Source organism: Lotus japonicus, chromosome 3 (genome assembly GCF_012489685.1).
Source record: "Lotus japonicus ecotype B-129 chromosome 3, LjGifu_v1.2".
Classification (NCBI taxonomy): Eukaryota; Viridiplantae; Streptophyta; class Magnoliopsida; order Fabales; family Fabaceae; genus Lotus; species Lotus japonicus.
Genome location: NC_080043.1, coordinates 35442416 through 35459911, shown reverse-complemented (window position 1 = coordinate 35459911; position 17496 = coordinate 35442416). Strand labels below are relative to the sequence as shown.

General features: G+C 37.2%; 1 protein-coding gene across 1 annotated transcript; it reads right to left on the bottom strand.

Moving 5' to 3' along the window:
* Positions 1-1234: 1234 nt before the first annotated feature.
* Positions 1235-5625, bottom strand: LOC130749752 (auxin response factor 9-like). The gene is made up of 14 exons (XM_057603126.1): positions 5192-5625; positions 4974-5101; positions 4684-4779; positions 4453-4509; positions 4208-4360; positions 4008-4092; positions 3829-3919; positions 3535-3699; positions 3321-3440; positions 3170-3242; positions 2933-3086; positions 2246-2841; positions 1946-2133; positions 1235-1772 (listed from the first exon to the last, which is right to left on the bottom strand). Exons 1-14 carry the CDS (start codon positions 5229-5231, stop codon positions 1637-1639), a joined length of 2082 nt encoding a protein of 693 aa, XP_057459109.1. The 5' UTR covers positions 5232-5625; the 3' UTR covers positions 1235-1636.
* Between the last annotated feature and the right edge of the window lie 11871 nt (positions 5626-17496).

The following is a 17496-nucleotide window of genomic DNA, read 5'->3' as shown; positions in this document are numbered from 1 at the left end:
CTCTTTAGCTAGTGTTTTAGTTTTAGTTTTAGTTTATTTGGTTGATGCGGTGTACTGGGTTATTGGGCCCTTGAGTCACCAAACTCATATTGTATCGAGCCTAAGGTTGACTTTGTTTTTTCTAGGTTCAATGAAGTATGACACTTTGACAAAAAGAAACAATACAATTAAAAAAAATATAAAATTGTTATAAAATTTGATATGATTTACCATCTTATGATTTATATTTTAAAAGAATAAAATTTAATTTAATTTGAGTCTGAGTTTGTAAAAAATACCTTTGAAAGCTACATGATTTAACCAGTGAGAAGTCACATTTGAAGTAGTAGATAAAAGTAAAAATAGAAGTTAAAATGTCACTTTCTAGGAAATTGACTTGATATATGTCTGTTAAACATCTTCTTGAAGTCAATATACTTTTCAACATCTTATTGAATAAATAAAATCGTTGGCACAGCAAAGTCAGCTTGAACAGGCCAAGTTAACAACATTAAAAACAAATAATAATAATAATAATAATAATAATAATAATAATAATAATAATAATAATAATAATATTCTTAGAAGATGCAAGATCTAGGTTCAACATTACATTCGAACGGTGACAACTACAATCACATTGACAATAAATAACTACTTTCAGTTTCATCAACTACTATAGTACTGTTCAAAAAAAAAACTACTATAGTAAATGTGTTAGAAAAACACCTACTATAGTAAATACTAAATATTAATTCAGAATGTTACTTTCTTCCCTGAACGAATCAGATCTTAAACATTCAATACCACTTAGAGAAGGCCAAAGCACAAAAATACCATCAGTGTTGTTATTTGTTCATTCACACAGCATTTGAATTTAAGGATACGTACAATTTTGATTGGCAGAACCAAACACACTCTACCATGATTGCATATTTTTTTTGAAAGGACCATGATGATTCATGTACAACCAAATTTTTTTTATAATATGAAAATATAGCTAGAAATATAGTTCGAATGGAACAACATTGTCCATACAATAACTCTTCTTTATTGAGATCTGAGGTAAAATTAAATTTTACCAACTATTGAGAACTGACTCAATTGGGAAGAATACATGGGCCTCAATTGAAATTTGGGTGTCAGGTGAATCACTGCCACACTGGTGCAGTGGACCACGGTATCTGAATTCTGAACAATACAATTGCAGAAATTTAATGCCATAATTAAAATCCACTGATGACAGCAATAGACATTGACTCAACCAAATTGGAATATTTTGAAGGCACAACAGTGCACACTATGAACACAAGCACAAATAGGCCTCTTAACCAAAAAAGACAAGTCTTAATACACATCAATCCCCAACACTCTTCCAACTTAACATGAATATATTCACAGATCCTAAGCCTAAACTTGACATCTCCCACTAATTTATTAAAGTAACCTTTTTTTTGGTCTTTCTAGCACAATTAATGCCTGGTGTCTCTACAAATTAAGTTACAATTAGCTAGTGTTTCACATCTAATACATGAAACTTACCTAGCCAAAATAGACCACAACTTCCTTCCCACAAACAGCAGCAGCAACAAGGATTAACAGTTGGGTGTTGACAAAAACACAAAGGTAAAATGACAAGAGACTGAGAGTTAAAGTTTCAGGTTTCGGTTGTCTCTGAGCTTATTACAGTCCCTTCTTCCATGGAAGAGATTGGTAGTTTGCTTCCTGAACTCATCTTCTTCACATCCTGGCTGGAGCAAATGAAGATTCTTTTCACCATATTACAAAATTCACTGCAAGAAAAGAATGATACCAATTAGCTTGGTGTTATTAAGGAGAGATGGTTAAATTAATGGGTATAATAAAAGGTGCAGTTTTGACACTGATTGATGATATATCTACACTCTCATTTTTTCCCTCTCCAATTCTCTTAATTTTCTAGAGAGCGGTTTAAGGAGATACTCACGGCCATGGATCATCTCCCACAAGCATCATATCCCCTTCATCATCAGTGAAGACAATTTCCCACTTATTTCTGTGTTGAAGTTGTCCCTTTAAGTCAAACAGCTGCTCCAGTTCATCTATAAGTTGATCATAACCATCCAACGTGTTCAAGTCCACCGCACGACCCACTGCAACCCCCTGCATTTGAACCTTTTGCCAGGTTTTGAACAACAATAGAAAGCTTAGTCAGAAACTTTTCTTATTAGACTATATTATAAAACATCTAAAACCATCATCTAAATACACAATCTCTAATCAACACCTTGGTGCGACTTCGGCCACAAATTTGCTTGCTCTGAGTCTCCTTCTGGGGTACTTGCTGCTGTTCTTGTTTTCTCTCGGAAGCCTTCGAGATATCTGACTTAGAGCCACTATCAGTTTTGGACAAGGTGCTGGCAGTGGCACAGACTTCAGCTCTGGGTACATTTACTACATGTGGAGATGCATTTTCTGCAGCAGCTGAGTTCCTGGAATGATCGATAAGGTCAATTCCAAACAAGCGATAACTCGTAGCAGTCTCAACTTTGCTCTCCTTGTCAACTTGATCAAGCACGTAATCGATGTTCATTCTGGATGCATGAGGCTTTGAAACAGGCCAGGCTGAGACGCTCTTGCTATCATCTGTTGTGTCCTGAACTAAATGAGAAGGATAACTCGAATGGGGAGAAGATAGCCAACTTGCTTCTGTCTGGTTCCTTGACATAGTGTTGCTGTTGGTTTTACTATTCATATCAGTTTGCTTATGATGCCACATACCACTCACATCGCTTCTTTTGCTTTCAGATAAAACACCAAGTTGTGTCATGTCAGCATGTTTCATTCCAGCATCCCAAAAAGCAGAGGCAGCTGATGTTGTGTCTAGTTTGAAAGTAAAATTCAGAGGGTCAAACAAATCTATTAACTCAATCAATATAAAAAATGGGAGGAGTTATTAGAAACAATTTCTCACCAACATCTGGAATTTCGCTTGGTTGTCGAGGCCTTTTAGTTTTTACAACTGTAGGTTGAACTGAGGGTGTGGAAGCAGAAGCCACAAAGGGTTCTATCTCCCATGGTGAAACCCTATCGGGTCTTGTAACAGCTGCAGGTTCATCCCATTGAACCTGGGGATTGACAAAGAAAATTATAAATAAAATACAATTGCTGGAGGAAAAAAAAACCATTGCAGAGTAAAAAATTACAATACCTTAAGTGAACGCCATTTCGAATTCACCCAATGAGGAGAAATATCTTCTACTCCAACTATGGTACCCGAGAATCTGATGAAACTTGTGTTAGACTAAGAGGGAAAAGGTAACATAATAAACTAACTGCAATGGATTTTAGTATTTTACTACCTTTTGTCTGTCTCAGAGGCATCATCCGCCTCGAACCTCATCTTCAGCCTCATGCCAAGACTGAACTTGTTGTTCATGGCCTCCAAATACTTATTCACGCTTATGATGAATTGGCTTGTCCTAAGCAAACAAAAGCTCACTCATGTCAACAATCATAATGATTTATCACTAACAAATTTTTTTTTGTTCCTGAAACAAGTAAAATATTATTTACCTTGGCTTATAATATACTACAAATAGAGTTTGAGTTGCAACAGCATGTGAGGCAGTAGCCAGAACTCCGAGGTGCATGCTCTGACTGGAAATCACAGACGACGGCATGCTACTTGGCTGACGAGCAAGACGCCTCACTCCAACACGTAATTCCCCATTTTCCCCTCTACACATAAGATCTTAGTTACAGTAAAACTTGTATAACAAAACAGATGAACTCTAAAATGAACTTACAGTAGAATCCAGAAGATATCCAAACCATATGAATGAAACCAAGAAAGCAATTAATGTTTACCTCAAAAACACAAAGGTATCTCCGGCAACTAATCTTTTGGAGGTCACAAAAGTACTCCATCCAGTTGTAAGCAGGTGTCTCCGTGGCTGGCCTGAAAGAAAAAAGTTCAAGGGAAAATCATTAGGCGATTAGAAAGTCAAATCACAAGGACGGAAACCTAAACTTCTCATGCCATTTACCTCGAAATATATGCTTGAAGCGCCATTCGTAACCAAGAAGATCCTTGGCAACCAATTCCTGGGTTGGTGTTTGTTGTGACATGTCCTAATAAAAGAAAATTCAGAAGGTTTTTTCAGACATCGCTAGGGCCTAAAGCGATCTAGGAGTGGAAAGTTGAAACCAACAAGAAATGTACTAAAAATGAAACAGATAGTATTACCAAAGCAGGAAGGCATTCTGTGGCATGTTTCCTGAGAACAGAGAAGCCCCCATGAGTACTTGTATCCGAAGCGGTCAAGACCTTGCAAAACGAGTGAACTGTTGGCTTCGGAGGTTCAGCAGGGCACGGATCAGGGCTTGTCGGCTCATCTTGCTAATAAATTTGTTAAGAGTCTAAACAAGGTAAGAAAAGAATCCAAGGTTGACCACAAAAAGCACCGAAAATTAAAAGGGGCGGAGCCTTACATTAGATTCGGGCACCAAAGTAATCTGTGCATAAACCTCATCTGTTTCTTGTTCAGCCTAAAACATACCAAAATTTAAAGTAAGATTTTGCTAACTTGAGACAACTCAGATGATCCTCTGACCATCCCTTGAGACAACCAAACAAGATTTACAATTTTCCCTTCATACAATTTTTCAAAAAATAAAAAAATAAAAAATTGAAGGTATGAAGATTATTAGGGGGAAAATTACCATTAAATGAACATTCACAACTCTACAAAGGATCTTTGTTGGAAGCTTCAAGAGAGGAATCCTCTGATTCAGCTCCTGATTGGTTGAAGCCTCTAACTACAACAACAAAAAACAACAAAACAAGGTAAGAATTTGAAGAAAAAAAGGGAAAATAAACATTAAATTCAGCATATCATAAGAAAAATACCCATCAATTCCATTTTAAGACAACAAAAATTTCCTGAAAATAAGAGAAGAAAAGGAAACAAAGTAACACAACAAAAGGGAAGAATACAAAAAAAAAAACTCACTTGTTCCATGTGCCCCTGAGGGAAATAGAAGACCCTCTGTCCAACACGAGGAACATCAACCAGTGGTCCCGCGCTCAGCTTCCAAAGCGGCTCATACAGCTCATCGCCACTCCCACCGGAACCACCCACTGCTCCACCACAAACAACAAAAAAATCAGCCACCACAACAAAAAAAACCTCAGATTCTAAGAAGAAACATTGATTGATTCAATACCCACCTTCAGCTGAAACATTTGACCCACGGTTCATCATCATCATCGCTTGTTCCAGTCAAATCAACAAGCACAAAAACCACACCCAGAGCGTTTTTTGGTCACGCTTTTGGCACCAGCAGCAACAACAACAACAATCTCTGAACTGTTATCACGAGATCCAGTTGAAGATGAAGAGACAGTGTGAAAAGTGTGAGGAAGCGAAAAGCAATTATGGTCTCTGAGGAAACGGTTACAGAATTGGGAAGCAGTTTCTTGAGCAGCAACGACGAGGACGCGCTGTCTCTGTCTGTTGAGTTGTTGTTGTTGTTGTAAGAAAAATGGGAAGAAAGGAAACGGCGTTACAAGGTGTTGGAATGAAAGGGTTATGAATGAGTAATGAGTAATGACCACGCCACACAAACAAACCAACACACATATCAACACCCACTCTCTCCCCTTGGATCGAGTCCTTTCATTTATTTAAACAAATTGCTTTTCTATAATAAAAAAATAATCTTTATTACCAAGGGTCAGGACATGGTTAGGGACAACATGTCCTCCGTGACTTACCGATCGTCGACTAACACAGTTCTTACATCTATAGATGAATATTCGACACAACAAAGTAATTTACTGGCCGCCAATAATAGGCTGGAGAAACTAGCAGAGATTCACTCGGTCAAATAATCAATTAACCCTAAAATTTTAAGTTTTTGGGATAATTTGTTGTTTGACATAGTATCAGAGTCTTTATGACTTAGCGATCTAGAGTTCGATCCTTACTTCCTTCACTTTCTATTAAAAAATGAAATTTAAGCACATGGTGGGTGAGCTTGTGCATTTATTCACGCTTCAAACACAAATGACTCTTGCATGAGGGTGTGTTAGAATATAATATAAAACATTGAAAAAAGAAAGAATATAATATAAAACTTTTCATTTGACCCTTACCCAAGAGCTTAAATTTGAGGATAATTGGTTGCTTGACACACTTCTAGGTAAGAGGAGTACTGACATATCTTCTGAAGAGAATTGTCTACCAACTGTGATTTTATTAAGCGCGAGAGAATTTACACTCTCAGCCTATGGAGAAATGAGAGTTAAACCTAACACTTATGACCAGTTGTGTGGAATACTTGAAAATTGAAAATTGTAACATAAATTTTTTTTTATGTAAAAATTGTAACATAGTTGATGTGGTATTGGGGTGGAATAGAAAGATAGTGTACAAATAATAAATGATATAAAACATTTATTGGTTGATTTAATTAAATAATTTATCCATGGTCCCAATTTTGTTTATTAATTTTCTTTTTCAACTTGTGCAGTGTCGTGCGTGTCATGTGTGTCTCTTCTGTGTTGTCTATTCCCACCAGACCATAGGAAAGGAAACACGAGTCTATTCCAGTGGTTTGTGTTAGTTGTTACTGGACATGCCAATATTGCTGGTGTTTTTATTTTCTTACATAAAACGAGCTAAATTCCTGGGAGCTTTTTTAAAATAGCAATCATTATTCACTCTAGAATGCTAAATTTTAATATGTCAAAAAAAATAAAGATAAATTTTAAGGAAAGAAACGCATCTTTCTATGTAAAATGCGATTTAAGAATGAGATGTGTGTGTCTGGTTAATTATTGAAGTGCCTGTCTGACACATTTTACGTTAGTTTTTTTGTGAAATTTGAGACTGGCTAGCGTGGAAATGATTAAGGAATTAAAAAAAATTAAAATATTTATTGAAGATAATATTTATGTTAATAAGAGAAGCTTGCGGGTTTCTATGGGTTAGCAGGAAGGGACACCGATATACTCCATATGGAGCTTGCAGCGATTTTTCATGGTCTTATTGGCTTGGAGCTATCAGCTATGGCCTATGGGTACCAGATTCTCACTTGTTACTTTGATTTTTTTTATGCTGTGAATTTGGTCTTGCACCCTCCTTCTATGTTCATGTCTTTGTTGTTTTGATTGAGAATATCAAAGATTTACTTAATAGGCATTGAAATGTTCAGTTGCTTTATATTCTTCGCAGGGTCGGCCCTGGGCATGTGCAAGCAGGCCCACAGCCCAGGGCCTCCAAAATGAAGGGGCCTCAAAAAAAAAATTCTCAAAGGCTATAGTTTCTAAAGTGTGGCCTAAAGTTTTTATGCAACAGCTTTGAAACTGTTGCCTTTTCTTTTGCTGATCATAACATGAGAAGATGCACTTTATAGCCTGATTCTCCACTCTCCAGCTTTGTCTTGAGTTGCTTCCTAAAGTGATGCATAAAGTTTTTATGCAACAGCTTAGAAACCGTTGCCTTTTTAGTTTTTTGGCCACGGTTTTTTGACTGGGGCACACGTCCGTTGCTTTTTCTCAAAAAACTACCGTACTTTACTAAATAATTTAAATAGATAATGTTCCTTAAAAAAATTATTAAGGGTCCATTTTTATTATTTGCCCAGTGCCTCCAAAATGTCAGGACCGGCCCTGATTCTTCGTGAGGGCAATACGTGTGCGGATTATTTAGTTAAAGTGAGAGCACAACAAGCTATGGAGTTGTTAATTCTGATGAAATTTATAAGGGTAGTCTATATAGAATTTTAGATACAAAATCATAACATGTTCAATAATATATACACATATAACCAAATCATAATATTTGCATATTTGCATACCTGATATAAGAGAATAGTCCAATGTTCTTGAACAAATCCTTAATAATACGTGTAAGAAAAACTGTTCTCTGTTCTGATAAGTGTGTAGAGTAGGTTAGATACCTAATGAGGAGACAAGTTTATAACCCTATCCGATGAGAGCATGGACCTCTTACTAAGCTTAAATATAAATAACACAACCCATCACAAGTTACTTATCAGAAAAACCCAATAGTAATATTCATCAAGTGGTTAAACGTTAAAATTAATATTAATATATAATAATTGATATATTCATAATTCAAAGATTACACATTCTGATTAAATGATTAATGCTAATTCATAAAATATCCAACAAATTCCACCCCTAGCGATTTGGTCCCTCTCCTCCTTGCAGATACTATAGGGACAGGTACATCGGACTATAGTTGTTTTGGATATTTTGTTTTCGTTGTTTGTTTTTTTTTAACTTCTTCTATCAAAAAGAGTTTCATTTGGATACACTTGATAATGTAAATATATTTACACTAATATTAGTTCAAATAAATGGGATCAGGCACAACCGTGTGAATCAACTATGAAACCAACACAATGATTCTCTAATTGACGATTTGTATTTTGGACTGATAATTTGTATTTGTGTTGTTACTTGTTCAAATATCTCTCTCGAGTGCAAAACTTTTCCATAACGGCTAATTTGCTCCATTTAACTACATCTCATAACTACATCGACTCACTCTCTACCGACAAAAACACCTTCTAGCCGTTACAAGATACCTAATATTTTGCTCTCAACACATTTGCCACTTCCATGGGGCTCACATCTGCAATGAAATTTATGAATAAGACTAGGGATAACAATTGTCTTCACGTGCATATGGAGATCCCTGTGGGGATTGCTCCATTTGGGCCTCCGATCTTGAAGAATTTTTTTTCGTGGGTATGGGGACAAAAATCCCCTCGAGCCAAATCTGGGGAGAGTGGGATCACCCTCACCGCCCTGTTGGATCCCCACCCCGTATACATACGTAAAAATTCAATAGTACCCTTAATAATAAAGTCAAGTAGTAAATAAAAAAAATGTATAAAAGACCATAAACATAGCAAATTATATAAAAAAAACAAAATAATAATAATGCAATCAGATTAAAGAATAAGTATAACGTCAATTTTTTTTTATCTAGTATAAAAGTAAAAACCCTAAATTTATTACCACTATTACCCTATTTCAAATTTCTTATGTTTTAGACTTCACATGATGAATTTTAATCAATGCTATTTGAACTTTATTATAGATTTTCAGTGAATTTGACATGATCCATTCTCATTTGTGGGTTCTATATTTAACAATTTGCAGTCCAGGTAGAAAGTTTTTTTTTATATTTAATTTTGTTTTTATTCGATTTTTAATAATGTGTTAATTGTCCCCATAGGAACCGTGGGGACCCGCAGGAAGGTAAAGATTGGGGATAGGGCGAAAATTCATCCCGTCATGGGGATGGGGACAAGGAAGAGATGAGAGGCTCCCCACCCCCTCCCCGTGCGGGTGCTATCTCAAAATAATTACCTCATATCGATTGCAGTGGTTAAAAATAGTGGTTTGGACTCCTAAGATTGACAATTCGATCATTAAAAGCACAATTTATGGGAGATTTTTAACCTTTAGCACACCGGGTCGAACATTACTGTCTCAATAGAGAACACTTTTCGTTAAAACTAAAAAAAACAAAAATGGTTCATGTAGCACTAACTTTCGAACACCCGAGATCTGCAATTTGTGGAGGTCTTTGACAATTTGTGTCCGTTTTTAACTACCACAAATTGTAGAATTCATTAAAAAAATCTACATTCTAGGTGTCATGTTGTCTCCCAAATTTGGTGGTACACAAATTCACCCCGTCATGGAGATGAGGACAAGGAAGAGATGCAGGGCCTCCCCGCCCTAGCGCCGCGCGCGTGCCATTTTAAAACAATTAGCTCATGTCGATCGTAGTGGTTAAAAATAGCGGTTTGGACTCCTAAGATTGACAATTCGATTGTTAAAAGCACGACTTTTGGGAGATTTTTAACCTTCAGCACACCGGATCGAAGATGATTGTCTCAATAGAGAATACTTTTGGTTTAAACTAAAAAAAAATGGTTCATGTAACACTAACTTTCGAACACCCGAGATCTGCAATTTGTGGCGGTCTTTGACAATTTGTGTCCGTTTTTAACCGCCCCAAATAGCAGAGTTCATTAAAAAGAAATCTACATTGCAGGTGTCATGCTGTCTCCCAAATTTGGTGGTACACAAATCAACACTGATATTCAAATACCGATCATAGTACATCTATTCCTAGTTAACTATCTAAAAAAAGAAGAAACACACTTATTAAGAAATACAATTATTTTTTTAACTTTCATTAAAGTAGTCTTTATTTTTCTATATTATTCTTTAAAATTGATTTTATCTCTTTTAATTTATTATTTTCACACAAACATATTTGGAAAAATACCAATTAATGTCTCTTGAGACTCTAAGAGGACAAAAATATATAAAAATAATTTATTTTTCTAATCAGAAGCTTGGGCCTTGAAAATAGGATTACAGATAACTTGGGATGCAGGCTTCAGAGATGTGATTTGCAATTTGGATTGTGGTGAGCTTCTAAAATCCTTGGGAGAGGTTGACAGCAGACGTTTCCTCCCTATCTTGGATGATATTACTCAGTTATTGGATAGACCGTGGAGAGTCTCTTTGAGTGCCTTCAGCCGTGATTGTAACATGCCTGCTGACTGGTTAGCCAAAAGAGGAGCTTCGAACCCAGAACTGCCTTTTTGTCTGCTAGATACTCCGCCTATGGAGCTTGAAACCCTCATTATGAGGGATCGTTTGGCTGCTTTGTAGTTGTTCTTGTTGTTGTTTATTTTCCGATGTAACAAAAAAAAATTAATAAAAAACAGAGGTAGTACATAACTGGAGTTTTCTATACGAACGTGGAGATGAGCCATAAACATTATTTATGTATGGAAAATGATTCATCAATCCCAGCATTGTGCGACACTCAATTGATAAAAAAAATAAATTGTGGTGATCAAATTGCAGCGGTTTGGCCCACCACAATTGCAAGGGAAAGAATTCATATTTTTACATATGAAATGAAAATTGTGGTGGCTAATTTATGGTAGTTTAGACGACCACAATTTTGAAAGATACAAATTTTTGCAAACTTTTCTTCAATATTTTCCTAAAATTTTGTTAACAATTTTTTCCTACAAAAAGTTATATAATATTTTCAAATTTTAAATTTCATAGGAAATTTTCAAGGTAGTGAGAGATATGGGTGTGTTACTACTCATTTTCTTCACAAATTGTGAAGACCCAAACAAAGATGATGGTACCCATAACTCTCTTTTATCAAATAAGGGTGAATTCAGTTTCAAAAAATAAAAATAAAAAAATAAGGGTGAATTCACCCTCTCTCCCCTAACTCTATTCATACTATTTTTCTCTTCTCAAACCACACTCAAATAAATAATGATTCAATGAGAATAAGACATAGTTTTATGAGTTTTACTTTTCACACTTTGCTCCTAATAAAAATTATTCAGCATAATTTGATGCTACAAAAGCAATGTTATGTAAATATTTATACTTCTGAAAATTAATTTAGGTGTTGTTAAACTGATTTTGTGTTAATATATGCAATATATAAAAACTTTGAAAAATGATAAAAATATATAAATTTAAGTTTGATGCAATGTTACCTAATCAGATTTTAAATATATGATACATTATTCAATTAAATTAAATACAAAATTATTTTTCTCAATTCTTTGGAATCTGATTGGTTGATAATTGTTCATGATCTAGTGAAATAGTGACGGTGACCTAACCAAAACCCTAATCGAAATTTAGAGTCTTTTAAAAAACAAAACCTATGTATTTCAATATATCTAAATATGTCATATTTACAAGAGATCATTTCCTTTCATAGTGAAATAAGGTTTAACCCCAAACCTAATTTACCTGGGGTATTAGGTCTTACTAAGAAACGACCTAATACCCATGTGGGCCAATTACTCTAACTAATGACCTAGAGCCAAGTTGCTTGCCTAGAACTAGAAGGGTCAGTCTGCCAAGATGTGACCTAAACTCGTCTATCCCTGCGTGTTGCTCACCCAACATGGGTCAAACAAGCAACGCCATGAGAAAGCGTCCAAATCTTGCGTAGCTTGGAAACCAAAGTCCTTCTTCAGCACAAATCTTTGTCGCCCATTGCTTATATACTATGCATATGGTCGTTGATCTCGGCAGGCCTCACCTACGAGGAGGTATGACCAGTCCAACAATGTAAACAGTGTATGTGTTTTTTCTTTCTGAAAAAACTCAAACAAAACATTAATTAACATTGAAAAATAATAGTAATTTTTTACTAAACGTATGTAGTTTATTCAAATCTGCAACAGCTCTGACTCTTTGCCAGCATGCGCGAACGAAACAATGTCATCATCCCCATTTGGAACCTCAAGCTCCATTGAACAACCATCCATAGGTTCACCACGCTCACTATCAATCAAGGGCTTACAAGATATATGAACCACAAACTCTATTCTAGGAAGGAAGTTTGATGCCAGCGTTATCCTCAACTCATTCATCCTCAAATCAAAATAAGAAACAATTTCACGATGAATCTCATCGCCATACGTACGCTAGTCCACCTCATCTATTTAAAAAACAGAACCAACTTTCATACAAAATTTCAATACATCATTGATGTAGACCTTGAAGTCTTCGCTAGACGTATCAGCAGCCACATACATCATCTCACCAAGCTGTAAAGGGACACCGACAACCACAACTCCATCCAACATAGGTGTGCCAGAAACAGAAACACTAGGCTGTAATGGAATAACAATAGCCAAGGCATCGATAGACGCAAGAGTGGTAGCATCGGATACATCAGACCTAGCAAGAGAGGAAGTCACCGACCCACCAGCGAGGTTTCCTTGAAGAAGCAGCACGTTGCCAGAAACAAGAGAAACATTGCAAAAGGCTTCCGGGAATAAAACCTCATCAGGGTGCATACGACAAGGACCCCCAAGCTCGAGGAACTGTCGATCCTTGCAAAGGCAAAGAAAGAGCCCTAACTAAGCCAATATTTCTTCTCCACCAAAAACAATCACGAAACCTCGACGCCCCAACCTTGTTCGCCACCGACACAACTAAGTATGCGCTACCAAACTGTGTGCCATCAAGCTTAGTGCGAGCTTCAACAGTAGCACTAACAGAGGCCATGCATATGAACGAATCCAAAACGCCATCTTCTACTTGGTTTCTTATGGCTCTGCACTAATATCCGATTGATCTGACCATACTGGGAGAACGGGTCCCGAACCTGTGAATACGAAACTACATCGGAGATGCCATCGACGAACAGAGAGCTCCGACTGTCATGTTGAGCACCATTATGAACTGAACCTGTCCCCTCCTCTTCTGAAACGCAACCTTCGACAATTCTTTCGCGTTATCATCATTCCTCCCATCGCCTCGGAGGCCTCCAACCTTAGAAGCACGATCATCAGAGCAATCCGTAGCACCGTTAAAGGTCGACCCCGACGGTATACTAATTTGTAATGATAAAAGTTTTTTTTTTACGAAATGGAGGAATAGAAGCTTAGCCAAATTATCAAGCAACAATATCATCAGCACGACGAATAGAAGAAAAATTAAAGGAATCAAAACTAAAAGCTAAATTTACGACAATTACAAATTACAAAATCAAGGTAGAAGGTGCCCTAAGAGGAACGTTTCCAAATCTCATAGCAAACCACACAAAATCAGAAATCATAAAAGTTGGTAAAGTAGGAAAATATAGGCGAGTTGAGAGGTAGAGGAGTAATCAAATTTTAAGGGGAGGATAAGTCAATTTAATTAAGCAAAATGCACATGGAAATTCGGTGGTGGCGATCCACGGACAGACAAAGTCTTCATAGTATTCCAAGATGCCACTGAACGGGATATTCCAATAATTCGTAGAGCTTGACCTTATTTTTTTTGCTCCTCATAGTGAGCCTTGTCGGAGAATATGCATGCACTTGGATGCCTGTACCTCAATTTTCTGAGTCTTTTCCCTGTTGTTAATTACTGTTTACCATGTCTTTGCTCCCAATATTTTAAAACAATGATTGTATATATTCTCCTTCGACTTGGTCGCATATGATGGTCCTCTTCAAGCTTGACTAATTAATCATCAATTAAAACAAGAATTATTTATTTGAAATCTGACCAATTCATCATTTATGAAAATTATATATGCCCGTCAAAAAAAAAAGAAAATTATATATATATATATATATATATATATATATATAAAGATGAATCTTATGATAAAAATGTCCTTATATGTAAGTGATAAAAATAAATCATGATTTTTAGAGGTTCTTTGGGAATTTTAATAATGGTTCTTTGGGAGGTTTTTAGAGGTTGTTTGGGAGGGTTTTTAATGGTTCTTTAGTAGGCTTTGGAGCTGAGTATTTTGTTAGGTGATTTTACCCACGTTGAAAGGGGTTATTTCTCAACATTTCATATATTTATATATCTATCTATTTAACTTTCAAAAAAAATCATGATTGTTCGATCAAATATTGAATGATCATGGTTAAAATATTAAATCTCATAAATGATATTTTTAAATGATCATGTGACTATTAACTAACTTTTAATCACGACTATTCAAATTTAGATCTAAAGGTCAACCAAGGGGAAAAAAAATCAAAAATCAAAACCTCCTAAGAAAAACAACGCACAAACCACCCTAATGGACCTCATGTAGTCATGTACCCTTCACATGAGGCATCCTGCTCAAGAGAGTAACATCGATTCACATCATGGTGAGATTACCTCTCATAGTGAGGCATTTACATTCACCAATCAAACACAAGACCTATCCATATCAAAAGATTTATTATTCGTATGTAGTAAAATATCAAAGCTTAAATAAGTTTATTCAATATACCTCATTTTCTATGTACCAAAAAAAAATATACCTCATTTTCTAATTTGACTATTGTAACTTTTCCTTCCATTTTCATTACCTCCAAAATTTTGAATTTTATTTTAGGTCTTTGTCATTAGGCTAGGTTTTCCTTCTAAAGCAAACAAAAAGTCCATGTAAGCACTAACACTTTGTTTGTTATAAGAGCATCTCCAATGGGGGTTGCTTAAATCCAGTTGGACACTTAAGCAACATTGCTTATTTTGAAACACCATTGGAGCAACATGACGTGGCAGTTTAGTTGCTTAAATTTAAGCAACAGTTGCTTATTTAAGCAACGATTGCTTATTTTCTCTCTCCTTACTTTTTAGCTAAAAAATTATATTTTCTCTTTCATTCATGTACTTGAATAGTGTCATGACCTTCAAATAATATAAATATATGAGGTATAGTGGGACCTAACCAAAAGTAAAATAAGCAACTGTGGTTGGAGCGAATTTTGCTAGGGTTGCTTAAATCCTACGTGTAAGTTTGGGCCCACCAGAATAGTGTTTAAGCAACCCAACTAACAACCATGCATTGGAGATGCTCTATGAGAGATAGAAGAAAGAGATGCAAGAGAGAGATAGGAGAGAGATGGGGGAAGTTAACTTGTTTGGTGGAAGAGAGGAGGAGGGGGAGGGGGTTGCAGAGGTGGGTCCCACCCCTTTTTGGGGTCTCTCCAATTTGGAGAGAAATGGAACAGTAACAAGGGGCTGCGTTTTTTTTTTTATTATTTTTTCTACTTTTGGCTACTTAGTGGCGGTTTTAAACCGTTTGTTCATTTTTTTCAAAAAAAAATTATTTTAATCAAAAGTTAATATTTTCTCTCTCTTCCACCTCATTATTTTTCATCTCTCCCTTTATCTCTATCATACCAAACAACCTCTTAAATTCACTCTATTTCTCACCTATTTCTCTCTACTCAATCTCTCTCTTATCTACTCTCTCTTCTCTATCTCTCTCTACTCTACCAAACATAGTGTAAAGGTGACATTTTCTTAAAATTTTCACGGGGTAAATACTTACACGTAGGCATACATGTGTCTTTTTTTTTAAAGTTAGTTTTTTTTCACACTTCCCCGCACCCCTATCTCTCCCACCCTCCAACTCCAACACTACCATTTTATGATCAGACTCACCGCCTCAACCACCAAATTCACCACCTTCACTGCTCCCTCTCTCCTTAACCCTTCCTACGCCACTTGTTTTCCTCATTTTCCCTCATTAGTTGTACCATCCAAGGTTGTTAGATACATAGGAAAAACGAGTCCACTCGCTGCCAGACTCGTTTTCTGGCCAGACTCGGTCAGACTCGGTCGACTCGCGAGTCATGACCGAGTCACTGAGTCAAGGGTTTTTTTTTTCAAGTTAAAAAATCCCAAATTTATTAAAAATCCCTAAAACTAAACCTATTTTCAACCTGGATCGCGTTCCTCTTCCACTACGCGTTCCTTCTCCTCTGACCTAGGTTCCTTCTCCTCTGACCTCTCTCACGTGTTCTTCCACTCAGCATGCGCGCCGCCGCCTCCGCCGCCGTCTCGCGCGCCGCCGCCGCGCGCCGCCTCTCGCGTCTCCTACTCTGTTCGTGGGCAAGCTTCTCTCCATCAGTCCATCTTGTTCTCTCCTTGTCCTGTTTGTTTTATTTTTTTTTCATTTCATTCTTCCTTCCCGATTTGCTACTGCTTCTTCTTTGTTTTTGCTTCTTCTTTGTTATTGTTTGTTAATTTTCTTTTGGACTGGGTGAGCCCCCAGGGTCCCTCGCTCAAGATGCTTACACTTAAGCACGAGATATACCCAGGTCTTTTGGGCCTCACACCCTGTGGCCCAACTGGCCCCTTAGGACTGACTAAAGGCGCGAAGGCCCAACTCAGCCCCTATAAATAGGGGGAGGTACCAATTGTAAGGGACTCTTAGCTCATTTGGCAATAACAACATTGAAATTCAGTTATATTTACTCTCTCTAAACAGTTAGGAGTTCATCTCTCTAAGATTTCCGATCACACTCCACACACTCTAGGCACCATGCCTTGATTCTATGTTCTTGACCGGAACATTGGCGCCGTTTGTGGGGATTAGTAAATTTTGATTCCCGGACTACGTGGATCGTGATTTGAAGGAGAAATTCTCTGGTTTTCTGTGAGACATTTCGTTAGTTCTTGGGTTTTTGGTAAACGTTCGTAGGTGCCGATGGAAACACGTCGCAGACGACGGGAAGAAGACCCCGTGCGGCGGCGCACTTCGCCATCGCGTCGCGTTCGGGGCCGTCCGCGCCGCTAGACGGCACCGCGAGGAAGCAACTCCAGTAACTCCTCCAGCTCCGCCTCCTCCGTCTCCAACACCTCCGCTGCCTTCACCGCCAACGTCCCCGGAACAAAGAAGGTCGCCAGAACAGTCGCCTGTGGACTCAGGAGGAGAGACGCAGGCACCTCAAGCTCCGATCTCTGGCCAAGATTGGAGACGCTTGATCAACAACATCGACGAGATAAGGCAACAACACGACTATCTTTAGGAGCAGCTAGAGTATTATCGTTACGAGCAGCAGGACGAAGGAGAGCGCGAAGCAGAGGCTGTGGCTGAATTTGAGCCATTTTCAGCAGCGGTAAGGGAGGTGGCCATTCCAGATAATATGAAGAATATAGTCCTTGAAACATACAGTGGAAAAGCAGATCCA